At 48.6% G+C, this 23454-nt stretch overlaps 1 protein-coding gene across 1 annotated transcript; it reads left to right on the top strand.

The window, feature by feature from the left end:
- The first annotated feature begins 2076 nt into the window (after window positions 1–2076).
- isx (intestine specific homeobox) lies at window positions 2077–19957 on the top strand. The gene is made up of 5 exons (XM_031898554.1): window positions 2077–3169; window positions 7932–8129; window positions 12767–12918; window positions 16714–16830; window positions 19159–19957. The coding sequence occupies exons 1-5, from the start codon at window positions 2989–2991 to the stop codon at window positions 19366–19368; spliced, it is 858 nt and encodes a 285-aa protein (XP_031754414.1). The 5' UTR covers window positions 2077–2988; the 3' UTR covers window positions 19369–19957.
- The last annotated feature ends 3497 nt before the right edge of the window (window positions 19958–23454 follow it).

Here is a 23454-nt window from a genome sequence, read left to right as displayed (position 1 = left end):
AAACTGCAGCACTCAAGGTTGTTGCTCGGCCTGTCTCAGAGCTAACGAAGGCTGATTAATAAATACAGTTAATTAAGTAGTTAGTACAATGATTAATGGTTGCACGCTTAGTTGCCCCTCCTCTCCGTCCATCAAGGTGGGAACCCATTCCAACCAATTTACTGCTCATCGACCTTAGCCGTTAACTAGCAGTAGACCGAAATAATAACATAGTAAGCTAGGTTGAAAAAAGACCTACGTCCATCACGTTCAACCATAATGCCTATATATAACCTGCCTAACTGCCAGTTGATCCAGAGGAATGCGAAAAACCCCACGCTAAGTTGCTCCTCCTCTCTGTCCAATCAAGGTGGGAACCTATTCCAACCAATTTACTGCTCATCGACCTTAGCCGTTAACTAGCAGTAGCCCGAAATAGTAACATAGTAAGCTAGGTTGAAAAAAGACCTACGTCCATCAAGTTCAACCATAATGCCTATATATAACCTGCCTAACTGCTAGTTGATCTAGAGTAAGGCAAAAAACCCCACGCTAAGTTGCACCTCCTCTCTGTCCAGGGTCGGACTGACCCAACCCTTGCGGCGATCCCTCTGCCCGACCAATCCTGTGGGGTTGGGGGGGCTATGGGCACGGGCCATATGGGTGGGCTATGGGGCCCCAGTGGGCCCTTCACTCCCCAGTCTGACCCTGTCTCTGTCCAACCAATTTACTGCTCATCGACCTTAGCCGTTAACTAGCAGTAGACTGAAATAGTAACATAGTAAGTTGGGTTGAAAAAAGACCTACATCCATCACGTTCAACCATAATGCCTATATATAACCTGCCTAACTGCCAGTTGATACAGAGGAAGGTGAAAACCCCCACGCTAAGTTGCCCCTCCTCCCTTGTCCAGGGTCGGACTGGGCCGCCGGGACACCGGGAAAAATCCCTGGCCCTGGCTCTAGTGGGCCCCAGCGGCCCAGATCCAACCCTTGCGGCGCTCCCCCTGCCCAACCGCTCCTGCCCCAACGCTTTAAATTTAAGCGCTCGGGGAAGGACGTCGGGTGGGGGGCCCTGCAATAGGGGTTAAGGGGACCCCTCCGGGGGGGAGGCTATGGGCGCGGGCCATATGGGTGGGCTATGGGCGCAGGCCCGGTGTGGCCCCTTCACCCCCCAGTCTGACCCTGTCTCTGTCCAATCAAGGTGGGAACCTATTCCAACCAATTTACTGCTCATCGACCTTAGCCGTTAGGTTGAAAAAAGACCTACGTCCATCACTTTCAACCATAATGCCTATATACAACCTGCCTAACTGCTAGTTGATCCTGAGGAAGGCGAAAAACCCCACTCTAAGTTGCCCCTCCTCTCTGTTCAATCAAGGTGAGAACCTATTCCAACCAATTGACTGATCATCGACCTTAGCCATTAACTAGCAGTAGACCAAAATAGTAACATAGTAAGTTAGGTTGAAAAAAGACCTACGTCCATCACGTTCAACCATAATGCCTATATATACCCTGCCTAAATGCTAGTTGATCCAGAGGGAGGCAAAAACCCCACGATAAGTTGCCCCTCCTCTCTGTCCAGGGTCGGACTGACCCGACCCTTGCGGTGATCCCCCTGTCCGACCGCTCCTGCGGACGTCGGGTGGGGGGCCCCTCCTGGGGGGGAGGCTATGGGCGCGGGCCATATGGGCAGGCTATGGACACGGGCCCCGGTGGGCCCTTCACTCCCCAGTCTGACCCTGTCTCTGTCCAATCAAGGTGGGAACCTATTCCAACCAATTTACTGCTCATTGACCTTAGCCGTTAACTAGCAGTAGACCGAAATAAGTTAGGTTGAAAAAAGACCTATGTCCATCACATTCAACCATAATGTCTATATATAACCTGCCTAACTGCCAGTTGATCCAGAGGAAGGCGAAAAACCCCCATCTGAAGCCTCTAAATGCTATCAGTGACTCCTCCGGCAGTGGAAGGGTTTCCTAAGGGCTGGTTATGGCTACAGGGTAAAGTGAGTTTGTGTCATAGATATCAGCGTAGGATGGACTCGAGCAAACAAGGAAGGGTTTGTCAATAGTATTCCGGCAGCCAGATAACAACGACATACAGGCGGAAGGGCACAGGTGATTGGCAGAGACACGGAGAAAAGTGAAGTGGTTATAGAGGGCATGGGTGTCAGTTGGAGGTGGAGAGTTCAAAAGGGAAGAATATGAGGAACTCGAGCAGGAGAAAAGATCTAAGAGTTCCGGGAGACTTAAAAGAGAAATAAAGCAGGGCGAGGACTGAGGAACTCAAGGTGAGAAGGAATATAAAGAGAGGACAATAAAGACTTTACAATACACAGGATGCTTAAACCATACTAAACAAATAGGTCTAGGGAATACCTACCAGAAGGACTCTTGTGAACTTCAGAGAAACACCATGAAGACCACCATGACCAGATTGCAAACTGGCTCTCTGCTTTGATGGTGAGAAGCTAAAGGAGAAAGAAATGGGTCCTCCAACTCCAACAAGAAACGAGACAGGTTCCCTGGACCTTCATCATAGATAACTGCCCACGTGACGTGACTCCATTACCTGGGATTTGTCATTCGTTTTTATCTCACTTGATGATATGGAATGGGGAAACGTTACTCTGAAGTGTTTACCTTGTCCCGTGGTTAATGGTGGACGTCAGTAGAAGATAGAACCCTTGGGGAGCATCTTTGACACTCATTATCTGTGGGATTTCTTTCTTCTGGATCTTCGGTTTAGTTTTGGACCTTCTTCACTTCTTATGGAGATCCGGGATTAACATGATAGAATCAATTTGTTTTCACATATTACCCAGGAGCCTTTGCAGCGATACATTTTTATCCCAAACCGAAGGACCTCCCTGTAAGAAGATTGTCCCTTTTCTGTTTGGAAATTCACTTGTAAACAGAACTTACCCTGAGGCTTCCCGGCACATAGGTTATAGCTACTGTCATTGCCCGGTGGACATTGGCTACAATTAGAACCTAGACCATGGAACTCAGAACATCTATAGACTGTAAGAGTCGCTCAAAGCCAGGTTTATCATATTCCATAGAAGAAATTCTAAAGAAACCTTCCCGTAAGACTTTTTCCAACAAGTCTTCCTTAGATTATTGTCATACAGAGGAATTATTAGCAACACGCCTGGCAACGGCAGCTGAGCTTGATGCAGGTACGTAGTGGGTCCAATCCAATTATAAGGAAAAAGCCCATTCCCTGTATGCCTGAGAAGATCAGCCTATTTATGTTCCGAGCCTGCCCTAGGCTTTCGTCCTCTTCTGGGTTCTATATTTCTATGGTTATTTGCTCATTGGAACTTCTCATTCCAATGAGATCCAACCAGTGCCTGAGATCAGACCAATTATTTCCCATCTTACTCCATTCTCTGGAGTGAGGAAGTCTTCCGTAACTATGTTCTACATTATGGATTGCTAGTTGCCTCAGGGTAGCCCTACTGTATGTCTTTCCCAGTATTTCTTTCTCAACTGGGCTTGATGTTTTTAGGGTTACTGGCCCATCTTGGTTGCCCATTGCCTACCTTCCGAGGACACACTTCATGCTCTGGGGAGTGCTGTGTCTTGCCCAGATTTCCCTCCCCTACTGGGTTCCATGGTTCTAGGGAAAGTATTTCATCTGGGTCACCTAGTGTCTAACTGGCTTAGTGCACACTTCATGTTCAGGGGAGCCCAATGCCTCACCCATGTTTATTTCACCTACTGGGTGCTGTTTCTAGGGTTACGGACTCAAGTGGGTTGCCCATTCCCTAACTGCCCAAGATCACACTCCATTTTTAGGGGAGCCATATATCTCACCCAGTTTCCCTCCCCAACTAAGTTCAATGTTTTTAGTTTACGGAAACATGTGGGTTGCCTATTCCCTAACTGCCCAAGATCATGCTCAGGGGAGACCTATGCCTTGCCTGGGTCCCCCCCCCCACTAAGTTCTATGTTTCTAAGGTTACTGGCCCACCTTGGTTGCCCAATGCCTACCTTTCTGAGGTTACACTTCATGCTCAGGGGAGCGCTATGCCTTACCCAGGTTTCCTTCCCCTAGTGAGTACTATGTTTCTAGGGTTACTGTACCATATGGGTTGCCCAATCCCTAACTGCCCAAGATCATACTTCATACGCAGGGGAGACCTATCCCTTGCCTGGGTTTCCTTCTCCTACTAAGTTCTATGTTTCTGAGGTTACTGGCCCATCTTGGTTGCCCATTGCCCATCTGAGGTTACACTTCATGTTCAGGGGAGCACTATGCCTTATCTAGGCTTCCTTCCCCTACTGAGTACTAAGTTTCTAGGCCTACCGACCCATATTGGTTGCCCATTGCCTAACGTCCCAAGGTCACACTTCATGTTTAGGGGAGCCCTATGTTTCTAGGGTTACTGACCCATATAGGTTGCCCAATCCATACCTGCCCAAGATCACACATGCTCAGGGGAGCCCTATACCCTACCCAGGTTAATTTACCTACTGGGTTCTATGTTTCTAGAGTTACTGACCCATGTTGGTAGCCCAATCCCTATCTACCCCAGTTCAGACTGTTAATATCCCACCTGATCTGTCTCCGACCGCCCCCGGTACCAGGCCTGGTTCTGTGCTGCTGTAATGAATCTGATCCAACAATATAAATACGGTGATCCATAAATGCCACGCTTTGTGCCTGCGTGTAGCAGAATGAATGAGAGGTTGGTTAGTGATTGGTGCGGGAAGGTTAGCGGCTGCATACTAATAATGGGGAACAAGAGAAGACAGAATGGCGGCCATTTATAATCAGGCCCGGATAATCCATCATCAGTATCGTTAGGGGGGTTTTATGATATAAAAACGCACGGAGTGCTTGGCTGCAATGAGCCTGGGAACCATACAACCCAGCATTCTGTTACATGGAAAATCATTGGGCTCTTGTGTTGGAGACCGAACCAACGTAGCTGTTGTTGGACTGCAACTCCCAGCAGGCTCAGCCAGACAAGGTCAATATAGGACTAATGGCACAAGGGGCTCCTGCCCACCTTTAAGCTAGCCTTTAGTATGTCATAGAATGGCCAATTCTAAGCAGCTTTTAAATTGGTCTTCTTTTTTTATAGTTTTTGAATTATTTCTTTTTCTCGTCTAACTCTTTCCAGTTACAAACAGGGGTCACTGACCCGTCCTACACTCACTCACCCCCGGTCTGGCCTGTCCTACACTCACTCACCCCCGGTCTGGCCCGTCCTACACTCACTCACCCCCGGTCTGGCCAGTCCTACACTCACTCACCCCCGGTCTGGCCTGTCCTACACTCACTCACCCCCGGTCTGGCCAGTCCTACACTCACTCACCCCCGGTCTGGCCAGTCCTACACTCACTCACCCCCGGTCTGGCCTGTCCTACACTCACTCACCCCCGGGTCTGGCCTGTCCTACACTCACTCACCCCCGGTCTGGCCAGTCCTACACTCACTCACCCCCGGTCTGGCCTGTCCTACACTCACTCACCCCTGGTCTGGCCTGTCCTACACTCACTCACCCCCCGGTCTGGCCTGTCCTACACTCACTCACCCCCGGTCTGGCCTGTCCTACACTCACTCACCCCCGGTCTGGCCAGTCCTACACTCACTCACCCCTGGTCTGGCCTGTCCTACCCTCACTCACCACCGGTCTGGCCTGTCCTACACTCACTCACCCCTGGTCTGGCCTGTCCTACACTCACTCACCCCCGGTCTGGCCTGTCCTACACTCACTCACCCCCGGTCTGGCCTGTCCTACACTCACTCACCCCGGTCTGGCCTGTCCTACACTCACTCACCCCCGGTCTGGCCTGTCCTACACTCTCTCACCACCGGTCTGGCCTGTCCTACACTCACTCACCCCCGGTCTGGCCTGTCCTACACTCTCTCACCACCGGTCTGGCCTGTCCTACACTCACTCACCCCCGGTCTGGCCTGTCCTACACTCACTCACCCCCGGTCTGGCCTGTCCTACACTCACTCACCCCCGGTCTGGCCTGTCCTACACTCACTCACCCCCGGTCTGGCCTGTCCTACACTCACTCACCCCCGGTCTGGCCTGTCCTACACTCACTCACCCCCGGTCTGGCCAGTCCTACACTCACTCACCCCCGGTCTGGCCTGTCCTACACTCACTCACCCCCGGTCTGGCCTGTCCTACACTCACTCACCCCCGGTCTGGCCTGTCCTACCACTCTCTCACCACCGGGTCTGGCCTGTCCTACACTCACTCACCCCCGGTCTGGCCTGTCCTACACTCACTCACCCCCGGTCTGGCCTGTCCTACACTCACTCACCCCCTGGTCTGGCCTGTCCTACACTCACTCACCCCGGTCTGGCCTGTCCTACACTCACTCACCCCTGGTCTGGCCTGTCCTACACTCACTCACCCCCGGTCTGGCCTGTCCTACACTCACTCACCCCCGGTCTGGCCAGTCCTACACTCACTCACCCCTGGTCTGGCCTGTCCTACACTCACTCACCCCCGGTCTGGCCAGTCCTACACTCACTCACCCCCGGTCTGGCCTGTCCTACACTCTCTCACCACCGATCTGGCCTGTCCTACACTCTCTCACCCCCGGTCTGGCCTGTCCTACACTCACTCACCCCCGGTCTGTCCTACACTCACTCACCCCCGGTCTGGCCTGTCCTACACTCATTGCATTGTCGCTTTTGCATATGCAATGTTGAACTTGCCCTTTAAACCAATTCCTATGCTGCATTACACAGGTTAAGCTTTTACTCTTGGCATGTAAGGGAAGGGAGATTTGATTCCCAGTAACTGACACCAATGAGCCCCCCCCGCTCAGTGTGACAGTGACAGCTGAATGATGGGACTTGAGAGGTTCTGGAGAGATGTTACAGGAGAGCCTTATTTTCCTTCTGATATCAAGTAATAAAAAAAAATGAAATTCACTCGAGCGCAGAAAACTATGAGCTATCAGTCAGAGCCGGCGCCAAATTAATGGGGTTTCTGCTCTCAAAAATAACCGTTAAAAGAGAAAGAAGAAAATCATTAAAACAGGACAAAATGGGATAAAAATAAACAGTGAAAACAGTTTCGGATTTATTTCCAAGTAAATAACTAAAAGGGATGTACTTTAAAGGTACAGGCACCCCAAATCCCCCCCTAACTGGCCTTCAGGCTGGGCCCCCTTAGCCCATAACAAGGTTACAGATATATAGAAACATTGGGGTAACAGTCACCCTGCTATAGTTCCAGGGGTACCCAGGGCACAAATAAGCACTCACCCCAAATCCCCCCCTAACTGGCCTTCAGGCTGGGCCCCCTTAGCCCATAACAAGGTTACAGATATATAGAAACATTGGGGTAACAGTCACCCCGCTATAGTTCCAGGGGTACCCAGGGCACAAATAAGCACTCACCCCAAATCCCCCCCTAACTGGCCTTCAGGCTGGGCCCCCTTAGCCCATAACAAGGTTACAGATATATAGAAACATTGGGGTAACAGTCACCCCGCTATAGTTCCAGGGGTACCCAGGGCACAAATAAGCACTCACCCCTAATCCCCCCCTAACTGGCCTTCAGGCTGGGCCCCCTTAGCCCATAACAAGGTTACAGATATATAGAAACATTGGGGTAACAGTCACCCCGCTATAGTTCCAGGGGTACCCAGGGCACAAATAAGCACTCACCCCAAATCCCCCCCTAACTGGCCTTCAGGCTGGGCCCCCTTAGCCCATAACAAGGTTACAGATATATACAAACATTGGGGTAACAGTCACCCCGCTATAGTTCCAGGGGTACCCAGGGCACAAATAAGCACTCACCCCAAATCCCCCCTAACTGGCCTTCAGGCTGGGCCCCCTTAGCCCATAACAAGGTTACAGATATATAGAAACATTGGGGTAACAGTCACCCCGCTATAGTTCCAGGGGTACCCAGGGCACAATAAGCACTAATGAGACTGTGACGTTGCCTTTAGGTTCCCGTTTGTCGGTTCCAGAGGAAGAAGCAGACGTTGCACTCAGAGCTGCGGCCCCCACACTGGTTCATTATAGGAGAATAAGGGGTAACGTTCCTGGGTCGGACCCCCAGATGATGAACCCTATAAATGGCTTTGAAGCTGAACACCATGACGGGGAGGATGAGCTGAGCGACTCGGCACAAGAAAGCTCCACTTGTAAGTGATGTTCTAGACATTATTAGCGCCAGGATTTGGATAATTTGGCAAAGTTTAGGTATTTAGCCTTAAAATGTATGATGTCATAGTCTGAAACAGATTGCAGTTGGTCTGCATTTTGTTTGTTTTAAAGGGGAACTTAACCCAAAAGCAATTTTTGGCTAATGAAAAATGTTTTATTCTCGGTTGGGTTGGACTGGCCCATCAGCATTGTGGGAAATAATATTGGTTTGTCCCATATCCTGTTTGGGCCCCACCTCCTGGTCTTGCCCCGGGGGGGCGGCCGTAGGCCCTAGAGGATTTCAATGGGCCATGGCACTTAGTCCAACATGGATGGGCCAATTAGTATTGCCTTGGGCAGCAGTACTACCCCTAAGAGTAAGGGGTTGGCAGAAAGAGCCCAGTAGAACCTGCTGCCACCCCCACCCTCAGGCATGTACCCCAATTCTCCACAATAGGGGGGCCTGCAGGCAGTCTGCGTGTCAGTGTGACGGGGAGGGCGAAGTTTCCCTTTAAAAAAAAAATGCAGACCAATTGCAAAAGTCAGAATACATTTCCCTCTGCTCCTCTCAATGGGAGAAAAAAAAGCGACTTCTAATAAACTAGTAAATGTCCGCCGACTCCGAGTTGCATAAAACATCCAGTTTTATACCGAGTCGCATTTCCACAGGGATGGACGACACGAAATTCATTGTAGGCAGAACAACCCGGCGCATAACAATGTCGCTATGAAGGGGTCGGGGGCCCCCGGGGGGGGAACCGGCGACTGCGAAATGCGTCTGACGGAATATGGAAAGGGACAGGGGGGAGAAAAAAAGGTTTTATTTGTGCAATAGGAAATGCTGAGTGTTGTTGAAATGGGTTTCAGTTTAAAGGGGAACTTAAATAGTGAAAAGAAAAGAAAAGGAAGAAACTGGAGCCTATGATTGCATTTTCTTAGTGATTTGGGTGGAGTTCCCCTTTAATAATGTACACCCACCCTATGAACAGGGTTGGACTGGGCCGGCGGGGCACCGGGGAAAAAACCCTATGGGCCCTGTGGCCCCTGCTGACCCAGGCCTGCACCCCCACCCGTAAGTTTGGGTGCCAGCACCCATGTCTGCTGCAAGTGTGGGGGTAAGCGTTGGGGTAGGACCTCGTAACTGGGGTTGGGGCCCCCCAGGGGGCAGCCTTGGTGGACCCCTAGCACCCAAGTCCAACACTGCCTAAAACTAGGGGTACACAGCTGCACCCCTTAAACATCCAGACACCCCTTTGATGCATTGGGAAGGGCTATGATGTTTAGGAGTGACCAGTGCGATCAAGGGGCAGGGCTATGATGTGCCGGCCAGTGATTGGCTGGATTCTATGTCACTCAAGGAAGTTTTGGACCTTTGAAATCCAGACACCAACCCAGCAGAAAGGTGGGCAGGCACAATGCTGAGCCAATAGTATTGCCTGGGGCATCTGGGGGTAAAGAAAATGACTGGGGTATATACAGCTTCTCCTTTAAGACTCTGTAACACAAAATAAAGATAAAAAAAGGGGGATTGGCTGGTTTTGCTCTAAAAACTCATTCTCCGCTAAATAGAAAATAGCAATTTTTTTTTTCTTTCCAATTTCTGGCTTCAGCGAGCCGATTCCCACCGTGAAATCCCCCAGATGGGTTTACCTGTACACAGCTCATTACATCCCGAGAGCAGCAGTCAGTGCGACGTGCGGCGGCGCCCGCTGCTTTCTCTCCTTTTCTGTTTGATTAGGGGTACAATCCTCCCGCCGGGCCGCGGAGGCAAATACGTTATTGGCAGTGCGAGCAGCCGGGTTCCGTAGCATTGGCCGGATTAGGCCGGGAACGTATTGGTCTTTGTAATAGGCTAATGTACACTGCGCGGTTGTGCAGGGGATTAGGCAAAGCCGGGCTTGGGCCAATGGGACCTATTGGGCCCCGCACCCATGGGGGCCATGCACCAGGGGGAATAAGCACATAAAGCTCCTTGTAGAGTGTAAGCTCTTTTGGGCAGGGCTCCCTTCCCCTCTTGTATCGGTTACTGATTGCTTTATATGTTACTCCTTGTAGAGTGTAAGCTCTTTTGGGCAGGGCTCCCTTCCCCTCCTGTATCGGTTACTGATTGCTTTATATGTTACTCCTTGTAGATTGTAAGCTCTTTTGGGCAGGGCTCTCTTCCCCTCCTGTATCGGTTACTGATTGCTTTATATGTTACTCCTTGTAGAGTGTAAGCTCTTTTGGGCAGGGCTCTCTTCCCCTCCTGTATCGGTTACTGATTGCTTTATATGTTACTCCTTGTAGAGTGTAAGCTCTTTTGGGCAGGGCTCCCTTCCCCTCCTGTATCGGTTACTGATTGCTTTATATGTTACTCCTTGTAGAGTGTAAGCTCTTTTGGGCAGGGCTCTCTTCCCCTCTTGTATCGGTTACTGATTGCTTTATATGTTACTCCTTGTAGATTGTAAGCTCTTTTGGGCAGGGCTCTCTTCCCCTCCTGTATCGGTTACTGATTGCTTTATATGTTACTCCTTGTAGAGTGTAAGCTCTTTTGGGCAGGGCTCTCTTCCCCTCCTGTATCGGTTACTGATTGCTTTATATGTTACTCCTTGTAGATTGTAAGCTCTTTTGGGCAGGGCTCTCTTCCCCTCCTGTATCGGTTACTGATTGCTTTATATGTTACTCCTTGTAGAGTGTAAGCTCTTTTGGGCAGGGCTCTCTTCCCCTCCTGTATCGGTTACTGATTGCTTTATATGTTACTCCTTGTAGAGTGTAAGCTCTTTTGGGCAGGGCTCCCTTCCCCTCCTGTATCGGTTATTGGTTGCTTTATATGTTACTCCTTGTAGAGTGTAAGCTCTTTTGGGCAGGGCTCTCTTCCCCTCCTGTATCGGTTACTGATTGCTTTATATGTTACTCTGTATGCCCAATGTATGTAACCCACTTATTGTACAGCACTGCGGGGTATGTTGGCGCTTTATAAATAAATGTTAATAATAATAATAATAATAAAGCTGTCAAGCCCGCCCCTAACAATGATTGGCCAATGATTAGGGATTCCAGGGAATCCAGGATTCAGATAAGATTCAGCCATTTTCAGCAGGATTCGGGCGAATCCATGGCCCTGGCCAAACCGAATCCAAATCCTAAACAATGACATGACTTTTTGTCATGAAAACACCGAAGTTTTTCGACATTTAACCCCTCCAGGATTCGGATTCGGATTCGGTTCGGTATTCAGCCAGATCCTTTACGAAGGATTGGGGGGTTCGGCCAAATCCAAAAAAGTGGATTTGGTGCATCCCTACCAATAATGCTGCTATGGGTTCTGGGATATTAAACACAAAGTGGGCACTGTATTCATACTGCTACTGTCATAGAGCGAGAGGCAGGGACTATTTGCCCCCCCCCCCAGCCCCGGAACCCTGTGCCAACTGGCAACACCTTGAGTCCCTACAAAACATGGTCCCAATTGGGCTTTGGAGCTTATAAAACCGGTCGGGCTGGTACTGGGGCATCATCATTGTGTGCCCAGATGCCCATAACTAGGGATGCACCGAATCCACTTTTTCGGATTCGTCAGACCCCCCGAATCCCTCGTAAGGCTGAATACCGACCCGAATCCTTATTGGTAATTAGGATTTGGAAGGTGGCAAAAAATTTTCCACATCTGTGTTTACGTGACAAAAAGTCACATGGAGGGTCGGACTGGGGGGTGCAGGGTCGGACTGGGGGGTGCAGGGTCGGACTGGGGGTTGCAGGGCCCACCGGGGCCCCAGGAGCCCTGCAGGTGCCCCCTAACCCCCCCGCAGGGACCCCCATAACCCCCTCCCCTGAGGACGTCAATGGGCGTCAATGGTCAGGCAGAGGTAGCGCCGGCAAGGGTCGGGTCTGGGCCGCTGGGGCCCAATAGGACTCCCGCCCCAGGGGCCCTGCAGTTGCCCCCTAACCCTCCCTCAGGGGCCCCCATAAACCCCACAGGGTCCCCCACCCGTCTTCCCCTGAGCACGCGTAAATTCAATGCGTCAGGGGAGGGATGGTCGGGCAGGGGTAGCGACGGCAAGGGTCGGGTCTAGGTGGCCCAGTCTGACCCTGGATTTGACTTTGGTTCGGCCAGGACAGTGAATTCGCCCGAATCCGAATTCTGCCAAAAAAGGTCAAATCCTGGCAGGGATTGGTGGACACGAAGGGCTGGCACGCAGACAGGTGGGGCAGGGTAGGCGCTGGGTATACATGCCAGTCCCCTCTGAAGATCTTGATTTGCATGTGCCAATCATTTAGAAGAGTGGGCAAGGGGGCATGGCCAGGGCAGCAATGGGCATTTCTGGGTCCTTACAGATGGCGCTGCTTATTACGCCCAATGGGCATTTCTGGGACCTTACTGATGGCGCTGCTTATTACGCCAAATGGGCATTTCTGGGTCCTTACTGATGGCGCTGATTATTACGCCCAATGGGCATTTCTGGGTCCTTACTGATGGCGCTGCTTATTACACCCAATGGGCATTTCTGGGTCCTTACTGATGGCGCTGCTTATTACGCCCAATGGGTATTTCTGGGTCCTTACTGATGGCGCTGCTTATTACGCCCAATGGGCATTTCTATGGCTTCAAGTCACATGACAACAGTATGGATTCCAATGACCGTTGTCCCCTTCACAGGTGACCGGAAGAACAAGAGAAGAATCAGAACCACCTTCACCCTGGCACAGCTGCAGGAACTGGAGCAGATATTCCAGGTTACTCACTACCCCGACGTGCAGACACGAGACCAGCTGGCTGCCAAAATCCAACTCCCAGAGGCCCGAGTACAGGTGGGACCCTATATTTTACTGTAACTGCTGGTTCTGACTCCTGAAACAACATAACCAGATCTTGAAGACCACAGGAGAACTGCATTGTTTCAAGAGTCAGAACCATAAATGTACATATAAATACAGGTATCCAACCCCTTATCCGGAAACCCATTATCCAGAAAGCTCTGAATTACGGAAAGCCTGTCTCCCATAGACTCCATTTTAATCAAATAATGCAGAATTTTAAAACCGATTACCTTTTTCTCATTGGGGGCAGAACAGCCCTATTGGGTTTATTTCATGGTTAAATGATTCCCTTTTCTCTGTAATAATAAAACAGTACCTGTACTTAATCCCAACTAAGATATAATTACCCCTTATTGGGGCAGAACAGCGCTATTGGGTTTATTTCATGGTTAAATGATTCCCTTTTCTCTGTAATAATAAAACAGTACCTGTACTTGATCCCAACTAAGATATAATTACCCCTTATTGGGGCAGAACAGCCCTATTGGGTTTATTTAATGGTTAAATGATTCCCTTTTCTCTGTAATAATAAAACAGTACCTGTACTTGATCCCAACTAAGATATAATTACCCCTTATTGGGGCAGAACAGCCCTATTGGGTTTATTTAATGGTTATATGATTCCCTTTTCTCTGTAATAATAAAACAGTACCTGTACTTGATCCCAACTAAGATATAATTACCCCTTATTGGGGCAGAACAGCCCTATTGGGTTTATTTAATGGTTAAATGATTCCCTTTTCTCTGTAATAATAAAACAGTACCTGTACTTGATCCCAACTAAGATATAATTACCCCTTATTGGGGCAGAACAGCCCTATTGGGTTTATTTAATGGTTAAATGATTCCCTTTTCTCTGTAATAATAAAACAGTACCTGTACTTGATCCCAACTAAGATATAATTACCCCTTATTGGGGGCAGAACAGCCCTATTGGGTTTATTTAATGGTTAAATGATTCCCTTTTCTCTGTAATAATAAAACAGTACCTGTACTTGATCCCAACTAAGATATAATTACCCCTTATTGGGGCAGAACAGCCCTATTGGGTTTATTTAATGGTTAAATGATTCCCTTTTCTCTGTAATAATAAAACAGTACCTGTACTTGATCCCAACTAAGATATAATTACCCCTTATTGGGGGCAGAACAGCCCTATTGGGTTTATTTCATGGTTAAATGATTCCCTTTTCTCTGTAATAATAAAACAGTACCTGTACTTGATCCCAACTAAGATATAATTACCCCTTATTGGGGGCAGAACAGCCCTATTGGGTATACCTGTATACCTATAACCCCCTGATCCATCTATTAAGTCACTGTGTGTTCAGACTCAGTATCTCCCCGGCACTTTCTGTTTATTTCTGTAATAGCCTGACAAATGGGGAGATACATGGAAATACAATAATCCTGTCTAGTTAATGATCTGTGGCGCAGATAAGCTCCTTAGCTCTTTATACCGCTGCGAACAAAGGGGAAAAATATATACAGGGAAAATTGCCGGGTGTTAAGAATCTTTTCTCTCCGTCTTTGCCGCTGCCGGCTGAATGATTTTGCACGCTGTTCGGCTGAATTGCGACTGCATAAAGGGTGGGACGTTAAATGCCCGCGGGGGGGGGGGGGTTGAATAAGGAAAGCTATTTCTGACAATAGGCTTGTTTACCTGTAATGAGAGGGCAGTGCCTCAGCGTTAGAACAGCGAGAATTTTCTTTATTAATGGGATTTAACTCTTGCGGCTTTATTGAATTCATTCAGGTTATTCATTTCCTATGCCTAATTAAACATGTGTACAGGCTTAACCAATCATTAGTGGCTTATTGGCCCATTGTAGAGGCCTGCTTGACCAATATCTGTCCCGATATCTATCAGACAAGGATCGCAATGGTCTGATGCAGTCCTCTCCCTAAGGCCCCATTATGGTGCACTTATTGGCCCAGGAGCCAAAACAACAAGAACGCCCCAAGTTGGCCCAGCCAAATCAAGAAAAAAGTGATATTGAGCTGAAAACCTGGTATTGGCAGCCTAAAAGTGCTGATATCTCAGAAACTAAAAATAGAAAATGAATATACAATGCAAAAGTGCCTAAAGGAGCAGTCTAAATAAGTTAATACCAATGAGGTTTAGATCCCATTCTTTTTAGATGCACTAGGGGGGTACTATACCTGGAGCAAACTTACATGCCCCCATCAAGGTTGCTGGTCATGATACAACCTTAACCAATCATTACTGGCTTATTGGCCCATTGTAGAGGCCTGCTTGACCAATATCTGTCCCTATATCTATCAGAGAAGGATCGCAATGACATGATGCAGTCCTCTCCTCCTCCTAAGGCCCCATTATGGTGCAATTATTGGTCCAGGAGCCAAGTTGGCACAGCCAAATCAAGAAGAGTCACTTACATTCTCACCTTTAAAAAAGTGATATTGAGCTGAAAACCTGATATTGTCAGCCTAAAAGTGCTAATATCTCAGAAACTAAAAATAGAAAATGAATATACAGGTATGGGACCTATTATCCAGAATGCTTGGGACTTTGGGACACTTAAGTCTGCTAAAAAGAGAAAAAAGGGAAAAGGGAATCATGTAACCATGAAATAAACCCAATAGGGCTGTTCTGCCCCCAATAAGGGGTAATTATATCTTAGTTGGGATCAAGTACAGGTACTGTTTTATTATTACAGAGAAAAGGGAATCATTTAACCATTAAATAAACCCAATAGGGCTGTTCTGCCCCCAATAAGGGGTAATTATATCTTAGTTGGGATCAAGTACAGGTACTGTTTTATTATTACAGAGAAAAGGGAATCATTTAACCATGAAATAAACCCAATAGGGCTGTTCTGCCCCCAATAAGGGGTAATTATATCTTAGTTGGGATCAAGTACAGCTACTGTTTTATTATTACAGAGAAAAGGGAATCATTTAACCATGAAATAAACCCAATAGGGCTGTTCTGCCCCAATAAGGGGTAATTATATCTTAGTTGGGATCAAGTACAAGTACTGTTTTATTATTACAGAGAAAAGGGAATCATTTAACCATGAAATAAACCCAATAGGACTGTTCTGCCCCAATAAGGGGTAATTATATCTTAGTTGGGATCAAGTACAGGTACTGTTTTATTATTACAGAGAAAAGGGAATCATTTAACCATGAAATAAACCCAATAGGGCTGTTCTATTGTGCTAAGTGCCTAAAGGAGCAGTCTAAATAAGTTAATACCAATAAGTTCTTTTTAAGGTTTAGATTCCCTTCTTTTTAGATGCACTAGGGGGGTACTATACCGGGAGCAAACTTACATGCCCCCATCAAGGTTACTGGCCATGATACAGCCTTAACCAATCATTACTGGCTTATTGCCCCATTGTAGAGGCCTGCTTGACCAATATCTGTCCCAATATCAATCAGACAAGGATGGCAATGGCATGATGCAGTCCTCTCCTCCTCCTAAGGCCCCATTATGGGGCACTTATTGGTCCAGGAGCCAAGTTGGCCCAGCCAAATCAAGAAGAGACAGAGTCACTTATATTCTCACCTTTAAAAAAGTGATATTGAGCTGAAAACCTGATATTGGCAGCCTAAAAGTGCAAATATCTCTGAAACTAAAAATAGAATATACAATGCAAGAGTGCCTTAAGGAGCAGTTAAGTTAATACCAATACTAATACCAATTAGGTTTAGATCCCCTTCATTTTAGATGCACTAGGGTACCAGAGCAAACTTACATGCCCCATCAGGGTTACTGGTCGTGATAAAATAACACTTCTTCCTATCCTTCCCATGAAGATTTGGTTTCAAAACCGAAGGGCGAAATGGAGGAAATATGAAAAACTGGGCAATTTCGGGGGGCTTCAGCATCTTACGGCGGTGGATATGGTCCCTGCCCCAAAGCCAGACTGCACGGTAAGACGTTGGGTTGAGGTTACGCTCACTACTGTAGATCCTCCTACCATACAAAGTGGCCAAACACAGGTTTACCAAGTAGACGTCAGTCCACGTTATTGATTAAAACCACTTAAGATTAAGAAGTGCCAGTCTCGACTCAACTTGATCTCCTAGGGTCCACCAGAGAACCTGGCACGGGAGGGGGCATAAACTAGATACAGATAGTGTCAAATCATATAGGTTTTTACATGGATGGAGTGATGGGAATTCTCCTAGACTGTGGCCCACTAAGACCCAGGTCTTCTGGTACAAGGTTTGGCCAATCCAACCCTGAGAAGTACTAAGCAAGACTGAATGAACATATGACTTTAGCAGTTAGTAGTTCAGGAAAGGACAATCTCCGTTGTCATTGGAGAGCTCAATATCTACTATGGTAGGGTAAGATTATGGCTACTAGTTGTATAAGATCCCTTTACTGGAAATCAATGGGCAAACGTAGACACCCAAGGACGGGGGAGGCTTATCTACAATAACCATACATTGACACGCTTAGTCATAGGTTGGGCAGACAGGCTGGGCTTATTAGCCTTTATCCGCCATCCAATTCTATGTTTTTATGATTGATAAGACAGGGCAAGGGGTGCTTAGATATAGTTATCTGCACAGATATCATCATATCACTCCACAGTATTAACCCCTTACCCATATCTACATGTGCCTAATCATAGACTTTTTCAGTTAGCTGGGAGCTCTGTCATGTTTGTTAACTACCAGTTAAGGTTCTAATTCTTTAATTGGCTACTGACTAGACTAGTCTAGCTTTATTTAGATACAGGTTGGTCTAGTTGTGTAAATGGACTCACTCTGATTGGCTAAAGGCTGTTCTATTCCTGTGAAACCACCCTAGAAAAACATTTATTAAAAAAAGTCTAAAGCAACTGGACTTGGCGGTAAGTTGCTTCAGACCAAAGGTTCTCAAACTGGGGGAGCAGTGACAGGGGGGGGGGTCAGCCAGTTAGAATAAAATTGTGTAGAATAGGCATTTTCTCTCCTAGACATGTCCTAAAGACCAGCTTGAGGGCCATTGGGGTGAGAATGGGAGATAAAGAACACTTGCTCTCATGGATACACCTGAAAGCTCAGCTTGAAGGCCAGTGGGGTGAGAATGGGGGATAAAGAACACTTGCTCTCCTGGATATACCTGAAAGCTCAGTTTCAAGGCCAGTGGGGTGAGAATGGGGGATAAATAACACTTGTTCTCCTGGATACACCTGAAAGCTCAGTTTCAAGGCCAGTGGGGTGAGAATGGGGGATAAAGAACACTTGTTCTCCTGGATACACCTGAAAGCTCAGCTTGAAGGCCAGTGGGGTGAGAATGGGGGATAAAGAACACTTGCTCTCATGGATACACCTGAAAGCTCAGCTTGAAGGCCAGTGGGGTGAGAATGGGGGATAAAGAACACTTGCTCTCATGGATACACCTGAAAGCTCAGCTTGAAGGCCAGTGGGGTGAGAATGGGGGATAAAGAACACTTGCTCTCCTGGATACACCTGAAAGCTCAGCGTGAAGGCCAGTGGGGGTGAGAATGGGGGATAAAGAACACTTGCTCTCATGGATACACCTGAAAGCTCAGCTTGAAGGCCAGTGGGGTGAGAATGGGAGATAAAGAACACTTGCTCTCCTGGATACACCTGAAAGCTCAGCTTGAAGGCCAGTGGGGGTGAGAATGGGGGATAAAGAACACTTGCTCTCCTGGATACACCTGAAAGCTCAGCTTTAAGGCCAGTGGGGTGAGAATGGGAGATAAAGAACACTTGCTCTCCTGGATACACCTGAAAGCTCAGCTTGAAGGCCAGTGGGGGTGAGAATGGGGGATAAAGAACACTTGCTCTCCTGGATACACCTGAAAGCTCAGCTTTAAGGCCAGTGGGGTGAGAATGGGAGATAAAGAACACTTGCTCTCCTGGATACACCTGAAAGCTCAGCTTGAAGGCCATTGGGGTGAGAATGGGGGATAAATAACACTTTTGATCTCCTGGATACACCTGAAACCTCAGGTTGAAAGCTAGTTGGGCAAGAATTGGGGAAAGTGGCCATAAGTTCTCCTAGATATTTTTAACTGCTCCTTTCATATGCTAAGGAGAACTCTGGCCAAAGTTTGGATAAGGGGGGGGGGGGGGAGGAAGAAGGGCAAAAGTCTTTGACAAGGTTTGGCAATCACTGCTATAGATTAAGCACTACTAGATACTATATATCATGACCTGGATAACTGAAAACCTTCCTAGACATTCCCTCCTACGCTGTATTTCTATCTCTCTCAATGACGTTTCCTTCTACTCTCATAGGACTTTAGTCTGCAGCCGAGCAAGTTACATGATGTGGACCTGCCCCATTTATATTACCCTTTCCAAGGACACCTACCTTCAGCATATGGACCAAGTATGACACCTCTAAATGCAACGGCTCCACTGCCCTTTCCTGTATGGATGCCCCCATACTACTCTCCACTCCTGCAAAGAATCCATCCCAGCAGCCCCCTCGCCTCCCCGACTTAATATCCCATCTAGCTTGAGACCCCCTGGGTCTACTTTGCACATAGCCTCCAATATTATCTGTACTTTGAGCAACAGATAGGAGTTTTTTTTCCCACTGGTGAAGAAAAATATGGCATTGAGCTTCTCCTCCCCATCGTAGCAACGACAGAATGAAAAGTCGCCCAAGAACAACCATAAATAACTGTTGCCAGAAAGAACGGTTCCAGTTCCTGATCATTTATTTATGACCCCCCCCTTCCTGCACAAAGTCGTAGTAAATGAAGTGAAAAATATGAAAAGATGTGCCAACCTTCCCCTGGCGCTCAGGGGGCAGTTAAGAAGATAAGTGGTGCCGCTCACTGTACGGATTGTTTTTCTCAAAAGACTTAGAGCAAAGAGCTCAATGTACGTGGAGAAAATTGATGGAGAGCAAGGAGTGCCTCGGGGGAATAGACTTTCAAGATATAATAAAGAAAAGCATTCATTGGTTATGGTTAATTGCCGGAAGGGTTTCCATTGGATCACTTTGCGTTGTGGGGTTTTATTCATGTCATAGAGATTGGGGAGATGGAGGGGGTCCATGTATATTCTTGTTCTGGTTTGGAACAAATAAAATAAGTAATGATGGTAGATCTATTCTTCATCTATTGATGGGGTTGAGTGGCTAGCCTTACCAATCGACTCCCTAAGCAGCTATGGGGGCACTAGGGAGGTTCCTGGGAGGTGTCTGGATCAGCCCAAGTACGGAGGGGGGTCACTATGTACCTTCACCCTAACTACTACATCACTTGCGGGTCCCATTCCCACCATCTCCATCTACTGCGGTGATTCGTAAAGGGGATGTAAACCCAACTGTAATTATAGATGCAAGAAAATTCACCTATGAGATTTCTACTGATGAAGAACCTCATCATAAATGCAATAGAGTTGACCAATGAGAATGCTGATTCCAAGCACTATGTACGCTTTAGTATAAAGAACCTACCCAGATCACTATGGATTGGCACGGAATGGGTGCTATAAGGCTAAGAGCAGCTATCCATGGGCACAGAATGTACTGGATCTGAGTACAGCTGTATATAGGGATTGGCACGGAATGGGTGCTATAGGGCTAAGAGCAGGTATCCATGGGCACAGAATGTACTGGGTTCTAGTACAGCTGTATATAGGGATTGGCACGGAATGGGTGCTATAGGGCTAAGAGCAGGTATCCATGGGCACAGAATGTACTGGGTTCTAGTACAGCTGTATATAGGGATTGGCACGGAATGGGTGCTATAGGGCTAAGAGCAGCTATCCATGGGCACAGAATGTACTGGCTCCTAGTACAGCTGTATATAGAGATTGGCACGGAATGGGTGCTATAGGGCTAAGAGCAGGTATCCATGGGCACAGAATGTACTGGGTTCTAGTACAGCTGTATATAGGGATTGGCACGGAATGGGTGCTATAAGGCTAAGAGCAGCTATCCATGGGCACAGAATGTACTGGGTTCTAGTACAGCTGTATATAGGGATTGGCACGGAATGGGTGCTATAGAGCTAAGAGCAGCTATCCATGGGCAGGGAATATACTGAGTTCTAGTACAGTAGTATATAGGGATTGGCACGGAATGGGTGCTATAGGGCTAAGAGCTGGTATCCATGGGCACAGAATGTACTGGGTTCTAGTACAGCTGTATATAGGGATTGGCACGGAATGGGTGCTATAGGGCTAAGAGCTGGTATCCATGGGCACAGAATGTACTGGGTTCTAGTACAGCTGTATATAGGGATTGGCACGGAATGGGTGCTATAGGGCTAAGAGCTGGTATCCATGGGCACAGAATGTACTGGGTTCTAGTACAGCTGTATATAGGGATTGGCACGGAATGGGTGCTATAGGGCTAAGAGCTGGTATCCATGGGCACAGAATGTACTGGGTTCTAGTACAGCTGTATATAGGGATTGGCACGGAATGGGTGCTATAGGGCTAAGAGCTGGTATCCATGGGCACAGAATGTACTGGGTTCTAGTACAGCTGTATATAGGGATTGGCACGGAATGGGTGCTATAGGGCTAAGAGCTGGTATCCATGGGCACAGAATGTACTGGGTTCTAGTACAGCTGTATATAGGGATTGGCACGGAATGGGTGCTATAGGGCTAAGAGCTGGTATCCATGGGCACAGAATGTACTGGGTTTTAGTACAGCTGTATATAGGGATTGGCACGGAATGGGTGCTATAGGGCTAAGAGCTGGTATCCATGGGCACAGAATGTACTGGGTTTTAGTACAGCTGTATATAGGGCTTCATAAATCCTCACCTGAGCTACTGACCTTCAGCATAAGAGCCATAGACGAAGGCAAGTGCTTTGGTGCTAATTGGGCCGGTTCCTGCCTGAACGTGGGCCTTGCTGAGCGGCCGAGGGCAGGAGGTGGGAGCACTCACTCTCTCATTAATCTCCCAGAGCCACTCGCAGAGAGCAGTGTGCAGCCTGCCGGCGTGTAAGTGATGGGAAATGTTACCATAACAAACACAAAAGCAACTCGCAGTAACCCCCAAGGAGTCGGCCATTTCATTCCTCACCCCATGCTGCTTCTGAGATAAGATTTCTCCCACCGCACAAAGAATCCACATAATATTTCTTTTTATTGTTCAACCATGAAAAAATGTAGAATTCATTGAAATGCTCTCTGTGGGGATCCTTGTGGTTTATGTGCACGGTGCATTAATATGAAATATAACCAATGTGTGCAGAACTAATGCAGCATTCACCCTGTCTGGGCAGGGTCCCTCTGTGTCTCCCCATTCTGTATGTGCCCCTCACCTTCCCCTCTGTCTGGGCAGGGTCCCTCTGTGTCTCCCCATTCTGTATGTGCCCCTCACCTTCCCCTCTGTCTGGGCAGGGTCCCTCTGTGTCTCCCCATTCTGTATGTGCCCCTCACGCTTCCCCTCTGTCTGGGGCAGGGTCCCTCTGTGTCTCCCCATTCTGTATGTGCCCCTCACCTTCCCCTCTGTCTGGGCAGGGTCCCTCTGTGTCTCCCCATTCTGTTGGCCCCTCACCTTCCCCTCTGTCTGGGCAGTCTGTCTGGGCAGGGTCCCTCTGTGTCTCCCCATTCTGTATGTGCCCCTCACCTTCCCCTCTGTCTGGGCAGGGTCCCTCTGTGTCTCCCCATTCTGTATGTGCCCCTCACCTTCCCCTCTGTCTGGGCAGGGTCCCTCTGTGTCTCCCCATTCTGTATGTGCCCCCTCACCTTCCCCTCTGTCTGGGCAGGGTCCCTTGTCTCCCATTCTGTTGTGCCCCCCCTCCCCTGTCTGGCAGGGTCCCTCTGTGTCTCCCCATTCTGTATGTGCCCCTCACCTTCCCCTCTGTCTGGGCAGGGTCCCTCTGTGTCTCCCCATTCTGTATGTGCCCCTCACCTCCCCTCTGTCTGGGCAGGGTCCCTCTGTGTCTCCCCATTCTGTATGTGCCCCTCACCTTCCCCTCTGTCTGGGCAGGGTCCCTCTGTGTCTCCCCATTCTGTATGTGCCCCTCACCTTCCCTCTGTCTGGGCAGGGTCCCTCTGTGTCTCCCCATTCTGTATGTGCCCCTCACCTCCCCTCTGTCTGGGCAGGGTCCCTCTGTGTCTCCCCATTCTGTATGTGCCCCTCACCTTCCCCTCTGTCTGGGCAGGGTCCCTCTGTGTCTCCCCATTCTGTATGTGCCCCCTCACCTTCCCCTCTGTCTGGGGCAGGGTCCCTCTGTGTCTCCCCCATTCTGTATGTGCCCCTCGCCACTTCCCCTCTGTCTGGGCAGGGTCCTCTGTGTCTCCCCCATTCTGTATGTGCCCCTCACCTTCCCCTCTGTCTGGGCAGGGTCCCTCTGTGTCTCCCCATTCTGTATGTGCCCTCGCCTTCCCCTCTGTCTGGGCAGGGTCCCTCTGTGTCTCCCCATTCTGTATGTGCCCCTGCGCCTTCCCCTCTGTCTGGGCAGGGTCCCTCTGTGTCTCCCCATTCTGTATGTGCCCCTCGCCTTCCCCTCTGTCTGGGCAGGGTCCCTCTGTGTCCCCCATTCTGTATGTGCCCCTCGCCCTTCCCCTCTGTCTGGGCAGGGTCCCTCTGTGCTCCCCATTCTGTATGTGCCCC

The sequence above is a fragment of the Xenopus tropicalis genome, chromosome 3 (genome assembly GCF_000004195.4).
Source record: "Xenopus tropicalis strain Nigerian chromosome 3, UCB_Xtro_10.0, whole genome shotgun sequence".
NCBI classification, from domain to species: Eukaryota; Metazoa; Chordata; class Amphibia; order Anura; family Pipidae; genus Xenopus; species Xenopus tropicalis.
This window is presented reverse-complemented; position numbering and strand designations above follow the sequence as displayed.

Excerpts from the sequence above, each read along its gene's own strand:
- isx (XM_031898554.1), top strand. The coding sequence starts at position 2,989 with ATGGAACTCAGAACATCTATAGACTGTAAGAGTCGCTCAAAGCCAGGT. Across the intron at positions 8,130-12,766 it reads GGCACAAGAAAGCTCCACTT|GTGACCGGAAGAACAAGAGA; the intron begins GTAAGTGATGTT and ends TCCCCTTCACAG. Across the intron at positions 16,831-19,158 it reads CCCCAAAGCCAGACTGCACG|GACTTTAGTCTGCAGCCGAG; the intron begins GTAAGACGTTGG and ends CTACTCTCATAG.